The following is an 8,816-nucleotide window of genomic DNA, read 5'->3' as shown; positions in this document are numbered from 1 at the left end:
CTTCCCTCCCTCCCTATCCTCCCTTCCTTCCTTGTTCCTTCCTGCCTTCCCCTTCTTCCTTCTTCCCGCTCTCTCCTTCCTTTCTCCCTTCCTTCCTTCCTTCCTTTTGTTCCTTCCTGTCTTCCCCTTCCCTCCTCCCTCCCTCCCTCCCGTTCCTTCCTGCCTTTCTTCCTCTTCCCTCCCTCCCTATCCTCCCTTCCTTCCTGCCTTCCCCTTCTTCCTTCTTCCCGCTCTCTCTTCCCCCCTTCTCTCTCTCTCTTCCTTTTGTTCCTTCCTGTCTTCCCCTTCCCTCCTCCCTCCCTCCCTCCCGTTCCTTCCTGCCTTTCTTCCTCTTCCCTCTTTTCTCCCTCCCTCTCTGTCCTTCCTTCTGTCCTTCCTGCCTTCCCCTTCCTTCTTCCCGCTCTCTCCTTCCCTCCCTTCTCCCTTCCTTCCTTTTTTTCCTTCCTGTCTTCCCCTTCCCTCCTCCCTCCCTCCCTCCCGTTCCTTCCTGCCTTTCTTCCTCTTCCCTCTTTTCTCCCTCCCTCTCTCTGTCCTTCCCTTCCTTCTGTTCCTTCCTGCCTTCCCCTTCCTTCTTCCCGCTCTCTCCTTCCCTCCTTTCTCCCTTCCTTCCTGTCTTCTCCTTCCTTCCTCCTTCCCTTCCTCCCCACTTTTCCTCTCTTTTTCTTTCCCTCCCCTCTCCCCTCTCTCGCAAGAACTGAGGAAGCTTCTTGGATGAGAAGCGACACCTTTTCAAAGGAAAGTCCGGTCGTCCTTTGGAAATGCCCCTTGGGGACAAATGGGGCCCGGAGGTCGGAGACCCTTTGTACCCCCCCCCTTTCCGAGGGCCGAGCCGGGGGCCTCACCTGGTTCTTCAGCTGGGCGATCTCCCGCTTGCTGGGCGCGTTGTTCTTCAGGTGGTCCAGCATGACCTGCGCGTCGGCCAAGAGGGCCTTGGTGCGCTTCAGGTCTTTCCGCAGCCGCTTCTCCGCCTCAAAGTCCCGCTGGTTGGCCTGGCAAGGGGGGGGGGGAGGGAGGGGAGGAAGCAGAGCAGTGGTGGGAGGTCTGCAGCCGGGTGTCGCCTCGGCCCCTCCCTGGCGGAACCCACCCCGCAGGCTCTTGGGAGAGCAACCGCCCCACTCCGGAGGACGGGATCACGCGGGGAACTAGCCTGGAATGGCTGCGTTATCACCCGCGGGCACCTCCCCGAATCCGCCCCGTCTAGTCTTTCCCAGAGCAAAGCCGCCGGTTCGGGAAGATTCCCGTCGAACGGGCACCAAGCAATGGAGTCGCGAGCTCGAACTCTCCCCCCCCACGAGGGTCCCGCTCTTCGCCTCGGACAAGGAGGTACCTGGTCGCTGACGGCCACCAGCTTGGTCTCCAGCTCTCTCTTCTCCCGCAGCACCTTCTGCTTCTCCTCGTAGGCCTCTTCCAGCTGCAGCTCCAGCTGTTTCAGCTGTGGGGAGCAAAGAGGGGCAGGTCAGGATAGGCTAAGCCTGGCGGGCGGTCTCTGGCCGCCCCCCCCCCCGCAGCCAGCCTGCCTTGGCTGGAGTGGAGGGACGCCTTTTCTAGAGGCGCACCTGTCGGAGCCCAGATCTACACACACCTGTGTGGGTGTGGGTGGGCGGGTGTCACCTGAGAAAGCGGGGAGGAGGAGGGAGAGGGGGGGAGGGGAACGGCCACATCACCTGAGCGAGGTAGAAAGAGGGCGCCAGATGGAAGGGTCTGGCAAGGGATGTGGACGATGGGACAAGCTCAGAGGGGGGGCGCCAAAACCTGATGGCTTCCCAAACAGCATCCTTTGGGAAAAGCCCACCCCCCCAGCAGGGATTCCGGGGCACCCCCATCACAAGGTGTGTGATTATCCGCCCACCAAATGACACACCCCAGATGTCATTTCTGGCAAGCTGCAAAACCCAAATGGCTCTCCGGAGGAAGTGTGTGTGTGTGTGTGTGTGTGTGTGTGTGTGTGTGTCTGGCGGCCACCTTGCCGGTGCCGGCCGTTTGAATTTTTGATAAGGATTTGATCCTGGTGAGGCTTCGCTTCCGTTCAGATCGATCGGGGGGGGGGCTCTTTCGCCAGGGAGGTTTTCAATATTTGATGTTGAATTGTTGTTGTTGTTGTTGTTGTTGTTGTTTTGCTGCGTTAAGGTTTTATGGGCCGGGGGGATTCTGTCCAGGGCTGTGGTCCCGTAGCGCTGGACTCAAGCAGCATATAAATGTAATGGATAAATAAATAAGCCTGAATAAATTTAAGCGGGCAATCATCTGTCAGGAGGAACAAAAAAAACACTCTGTCTATAGCACGGGTCTTCAAACTAATAATAATAATAATAATAATAATAATAATAATAATAATGATGATGATGATGATGATGATGATGATGTTGGAAGGGAGCTTGGAGGTCATCTAGTCCAACCCCCTTTGATGACTTGTGGACTTCAACTCCCAGAAACCCCTGGTCTATAGTCTGGATCTTCTCCCTCCATGCTTCACAAGCTCCGGAGAATAATAATAATAATAATAATAATAATAATAATAATAATAATAATAATAATAATAATAATAATAATAATAATAATAATAATAATAATAATAATAATAATTATTATTATTATTATTATTATTATTATTATTATTATTATTTTATTTGTATACCGCCCTTCTCCCGAAGGACTCTTATTTATTTATTTTCCTCACCTTTAATTTTATTTCTTTGCATTTCCTGTTTCTAGACTCCCCATCTTCCCACTGGGAAGGACTCTGGGCGGTTTTTATAAGTAACTCAAGGCAGTGAACATCCACAGTGCTCCCTCTTCCTCCTATTTTCCTCTTAACAACAACCCTGTAAGGTAGGTTAGGTCCAGAAAGAGGAACCGGCCCAAAGACAACCAGGTGGCTTTGCTGCCTAAGGCGGGACTAGAACTCACACGCCTCCTGGTGATTGGCCCAAAGTCACCCAGCCAGCTTTTGTACCTAAGGAGGAACTAGAACTCACCGTCTCCTGGTGATTGGCCCAAAGTCACCCAGCCAGCTTTTGTACCTGAGGAACTAGAACTCACCGTCTCCTGGTGATTGGCCCAAAGTCACCAAGCCAGCTTTTGTACCTAAGGAGGAACTAGAACTCACCGTCTCCTGGTGATTGGCCCAAAGTCACCCAGCCAGCTTTTGTACCTGAGGAACTAGAACTCACCGTCTCCTGGTGATTGGCCCAAAGTCACCAAGCCAGCTTTTGTACTTAATGGGGAACTAGAACTCACCGTCTCCTGGTGATTGGCCCAAAGTCACCAAGCCAGCTTTTGTACTTAATGGGGAACTAGAACTCACCGTCTCCTGGTGATTGGCCCAAAGTCACCCAGCCAGCTTTTGTACTTAATGGGGAACTAGAACTCACCGTCTCCTGGTGATTGGCCCAAAGTCACCAAGCCAGCTTTTGTACTTAATGGGGAACTAGAACTCACCGTCTCCTGGTGATTGGCCCAAAGTCACCAAGCCAGCTTTTGTACTTAATGGGGAACTAGAACTCACCGTCTCCTGGTGATTGGCCCAAAGTCACTCAGCCAGCTTTCGTGCCTAAGGCGGGACTAGAAGTCACCGTCTCCTGGTGATTGGCCCAAAGTCAACCTTAGGGCTTTCACCCCTAAGGGAGTACTAGAACTCACCCTCTCCTGGTTTCTAGCCAGGCGCCTTCATCACTAGACCAAACTGTTCCTGGATTAAATCAGGGGTAACTGTGTGTTTTGACCCATCCTATTCGAAGCACCCCATTTTCTTTTATTCCCGGTTTCCTTAGCTTTTTTTTAACTCCCCCCCCCAGTCCTGTTTTATTTCCCCAATTCCCAAATCGGACCATTAAAAAACAAACAGGAAGGGAAAGAATTGCCAGCAGGAAGTCCCAACCTGGAGTGCATTAATCCCTCTTGTCACGTTTCCCCTGAAAGGAAGGCGCCACGTGGCTTAAGCAATAAAGACATTATTCTCAGGCTGTCAGCTGATTAGAGAACATTTTAATTAAGCTAATCATATGTGTATCAACCAATTAATTAATCTAACTTAAAACTGCAAAGCAAATTTGCCTTTTACCGAGGGGGGGAAAAAAGGCAAGACGTCTTCCGATCCTTCAACAAACAGAAGCTAACGTTGCTTTGGAAATACTCTCCCACAGCTAAACCAGCTTTTGGAATAGAAGAGGTTTATCCTGGGTTTGTTGCGAACAAGCCGGTTAAACACACCGCCCCCCCCTGCCCCCTTGGGCCCTCTCCCCACCAGGTCCAATAAACTTTCATTTCTCAAGGAATGCTCCCAGATGCTTTTCTTCCCCTGAAGACCCTCCGTGTCGGGGAGACGGGGACACCCCACCCCCTTTTGTAGCAGAGATGTGCACTTCGGCATCACAAGGCTTGTGGCTGGCTAGTTTTGATCCTGGTTTGCCTTGCAGCCTTTCTTCTTTCGTAGAACATAGAATAACAGAGTTGGAAGGGATCTCAGAGGTCTTCAGCTCCCAGAATTCCTCAGCCAGCGTGCCTTTTATGACTTGCGGACTTCAACTCCCAGAATTCCTCAGCCAGCGTGCCTTTCATGACTTGCGGACTTCAACTCCCAGAATTCCTCAGCCAGGGTGCCTTTCATGACTTGCGGACTTCAGCTCCCAGAATTCCTCAGCCAGCGTGCCTTTCATGACTTGCGGACTTCAGCTCCCAGAATTCCTCAGCCAGCGTGCCTTTCATGACTTGCGGACTTCAGCTCCCAGAATTCCTCAGCCAGGGTGCCTTTCATGACTTGCGGACTTCAGCTCCCAGAATTCCTCAGCCAGCGTGCCTTTTATGACTTGCGGACTTCAGCTCCCAGAATTCCTCAGCCAGCGTGCCTTTTATGACTTGCGGACTTCAACTCCCAGAATTCCTCAGCCAGCGTGCCTTTTATGACTTGCGGACTTCAACTCCCAGAATTCCTCAGCCAGCGTGCCTTTCATGACTTGCGGACTTCAGCTCCCAGAATTCCTCAGCCAGCGTGCCTTTCATGACTTGCGGACTTCAGCTCCCAGAATTCCTCAGCCAGGGTGCCTTTCATGACTTGCGGACTTCAGCTCCCAGAATTCCTCAGCCAGGGTGCCTTTCATGACTTGCGGACTTCAGCTCCCAGAATTCCTCAGCCAGCGTGCCTTTCATGACTTGCGGACTTCAACTCCCAGAATTCCTCAGCCAGCGTGCCTTTCATGACTTGCGGACTTCAGCTCCCAGAATTCCTCAGCCAGCGTGCCTTTTATGACTTGCGGACTTCAGCTCCCAGAATTCCTCAGCCAGGATGCTTTAAGAGAGGGGTCTTCCAACTTGGCCCTTTGATGACTTGTGGACTTCAACTCCCAGAATTCCTCAGCCAGCGTGCCTTTTTATGACTTGCGGACTTCAGCTCCCAGAATTCCTCAGCCAGCGTGCCTTTTTATGACTTGCGGACTTCAGCTCCCAGAATTCCTCAGCCAGCGTGCCTTTTATGACTTGCGGACTTCAACTCCCAGAATTCCTCAGCCAGGGTGCCTTTCATGACTTGCGGACTTCAGCTCCCAGAATTCCTCAGCCAGCGTGCCTTTCATGACTTGCGGACTTCAACTCCCAGAATTCCTCAGCCAGGGTGCCTTTCATGACTTGCGGACTTCAGCTCCCAGAATTCCTCAGCCAGCGTGCCTTTTATGACTTGCGGACTTCAGCTCCCAGAATTCCTCAGCCAGCGTGCCTTTTATGACTTGCGGACTTCAGCTCCCAGAATTCCTCAGCCAGCGTGCCTTTTATGACTTGCGGACTTCAGCTCCCAGAATTCCTCAGCCAGCGTGCCTTTTATGACTTGTGGACTTCAATTCCCAGAATTCCTCAGCCAGCGTGCCTGGCTGAGGAATTCTGGGAGTTGAAGTCCACAAGTCATAAAAGGGCCAAGTTTGAAGACCCCTGTCCTATACCAAGGGTGCCCTAACATGGAACAGACTCGTGGACTTCAATTCCCAGAATTCCCCAGCCAGCTATGCTGTCTGGGAAATTCTAGGAGTTGAAGTCCACGAGTCTTAAAATGCCCAGGTTTGGACAGCTCTCGATTTATGGGCCCAATTGGGCCCAAAATTTATGTTGCTAAGCGAGACATTTGTTAAGTATTGCCTCACTTTACGACCGTTCCAGCCACCGTCCTTAAGCGAATCACTGTTGTTCAATTAGTGACGCGGCTGTTAAGTGAATCCGGCTTCCCACATGGACTTTGCTTGTCAGAAGGTCGCAAAAGGGGAATCACGTGACACACACACACACACACACACCCCGATCCCAGGGACATTGCTACCGTCGTAAATACGAGTCGGTTGCCACGCCTCTAATTTTGGATCAGGTGACCCTGTGGATCGTTAAGTGCGAACAGCGGTCGTAAGTCACTCAGTGCCGTCGAGGCCGTAAAAAGGGGACGGCGTAACCTCGGGACACTGCGACCGTCGTAAACGTGAGCCAGTTGAGAAGCATCCTAAAGTATGCTGCAATGGTCCTAAGTGTGAAACAATAGAAGTCATTCTTTTCAGAGCCGTTTGTCGCTTCGGTCACTAAGCAACCGTCGTAAGTTGAGGACGACTAGATGCCCAGGGACGGAGCACCCACCACTTCTGCTGCTTGTTTGGTGCAGGGCCTTGATCCGGCACGCCTTCCCGGCCTGCAGGAAGGACGGGCTTTTGGTGTCACGCAGGCAATTTTCCTGCCTCGCCCAGGATGAGATCAATGTCACTAGGGAGTGACTGGCTGCCACTTGCAAAATTTCCTTCCTGTCTGTCCTTGAGTAACTCCCCAAGTAGCTCCTCCAGAGGTACAAGGAGCCTGTGAGTGACAGCTGCGGTGGGGAGCGGAATTCCGCCTGCTTATTATGTGAGTCAGGCCCTAATAACATGACCTAACAATACGACCTAATAATAAATAAAATAAAATAAAATAAATGTAAAATAAATGTAAAATAAAATAAATAAAATAATAATAAAGTTGGAAGGCACCTTGGAGGTCATCTAGTAGTGCAACCCCCTGCTCAGGCAGGAAACCCCAAATAAAATAAAACAATAAAATAAATAATAAAATAAAATAAAATAAAGTGTAAAGTAAAATAAAAATAAAGTTGGAAGGGACCTTGGAGGTCATCTAGTCCAACTGCCTGCTCAGGCAGGGAACCCAAAATAAAATAAAATAAAAATAAAGTTGGAAGGGACCTTGGAGGTCATCTAGTCCAACTGCCTGCTCAGGCAGGAAACCCTATATAAAATATAATATAATAAAATAATAAAATAAAATAAATAAAATAAAATAAAATAAAATAAAATAATAAAATAAAATAATAAAATAAAATAATAAAATAAAATAACATAATAAAATAAAATAAAATAAATAAAATAAAATAATAAAATAAAATAAAATAAAATAAAAAAATAAAACAAAATAAATAAAATAAAATAAAATAGTAAAGTAAAGTAAAAATAAAGTTGGGAGGGACCTTGGAGGTCATCTAGTCCAACCCCCTGCTCAGGCAGGAAGCCCTAAATAATAAAATAAAGTAAAGTAAAGTAAAGTAAAATAAAATAAAATAAAATAATAAAAAAATCAAAAAATCAAAAATGAAATAAAATAAAATGAAATAAAAAATAAAATGAAATGAAAAACAAAATAACGTAAATCCCTGATCCCTGGAGGTCTGAAGTATCAACTTCCCACTTTGCAAAACTATTCTAAAGGCCGAGTGAGGACTAAGAAGCACCTGAAGTTGGCTGAAGGAAGCCGGAAGGGGCAAGCAGGATGTGTCCCTCTGCCCTTCTGGTTGGTGCTGCCCACGCCTTGGCTCTTCTCCCATCCTGAAAACTGGAAATTGCTACCTTGGTGGATGCCATCCTGGGACACTTTCCCATGGTGGACTTCAACTCCCAGAATTCCCCAGCCAGCAAAGCTGGCTGGGGAATTCTGGGAGTTGAAGTCCACCCATCGGAAAATGACCCAGGTTGACAGCCTACTGTAACTTCTAGGCTCCCCATCACGACAGCGATGCGCACAAGCAAAGCTTGACAAACCAGGATGCTTCTGACTCTGGAGGGCACTACCAGAGAACCACCACCCACCACATCCGCCCGCCCGGCTCACCTTCTTCTGGCACGATTGCCGCACCTCTTCCACTTCCTCATCGCGGCTCTCCACCTCCTTGGAGTGCGTCTGTCGCAGCCTCTCCATCTCCATCTCCAGTCGGAGTTTGGCCTGGTGGAGGAAGAGTTGGTGAGAGGGGGCCCCTCAAAGGGTGCGGGGGGGGGGGAAGGGTGTATCCTAAGGGTCTAGGACTCTCCAACCTTGCCCACTTTAAGACGGGTGGACTTCAACTCCCAGAATCCCTCAGCCATCCAACCTTGCCCACTTTAAGACGGGTGGACTTCAACTCCCGGAATCCCTCAGCCATCCAACCTTGGCCACTTTAAGAAGGGTGGACTTCAACTCCCAGAATCCCTCAGCCATCCAACCTTGGCCACTTTAAGAAGGGTGGACTTCAACTCCCAGAATGCCTCAGCCATCCAACCTTGGCCACTTTAAGAAGGGTGGACTTCAACTCCCAGAATGCCTCAGCCATCCAACCTTGCCCACTTTAAGACGGGTGGACTTCAACTCCCAGAATCCCTCAGCCATCCAACCTTGGCCACTTTAAGAAGGGTGGACTTCAACTCCCAGAATGCCTCAGCCATCCAACCTTGGCCACTTTAAGAAGGGTGGACTTCAACTCCCAGAATGCCTCAGCCATCCAACCTTGGCCACTTTAAGAAGGGTGGACTTCAACTCCCAGAATGCCTCAGCCATCC

General features: G+C 49.8%; 1 protein-coding gene across 1 annotated transcript in view; it reads right to left on the bottom strand.

Moving 5' to 3' along the window:
* The window catches only part of LOC310650885 (unconventional myosin-XVIIIa-like), a gene marked incomplete at its 5' end in the record, with an annotated part of 78,521 nt that overhangs the window by 27,892 nt on the left and 41,813 nt on the right, over positions 1–8,816 (bottom strand). The window contains 3 exons of the mRNA XM_083379705.1: positions 618–989; positions 1,328–1,432; positions 8,116–8,226. Coding sequence (XP_083235831.1) covers positions 618–989; positions 1,328–1,432; positions 8,116–8,226 — 588 coding nt within the window. The remainder of the gene's footprint in view (positions 1–617; positions 990–1,327; positions 1,433–8,115; positions 8,227–8,816) is intronic.

This window comes from Vipera ursinii (genome assembly GCF_947247035.1).
Source record: "Vipera ursinii genome assembly, chromosome: 1".
Lineage (NCBI taxonomy): Eukaryota > Metazoa > Chordata > Lepidosauria > Squamata > Viperidae > Vipera > Vipera ursinii.
The sequence above is the reverse complement of the archived record's forward strand: the minus strand, read 5'-3'. Positions and strand labels throughout refer to the sequence as shown.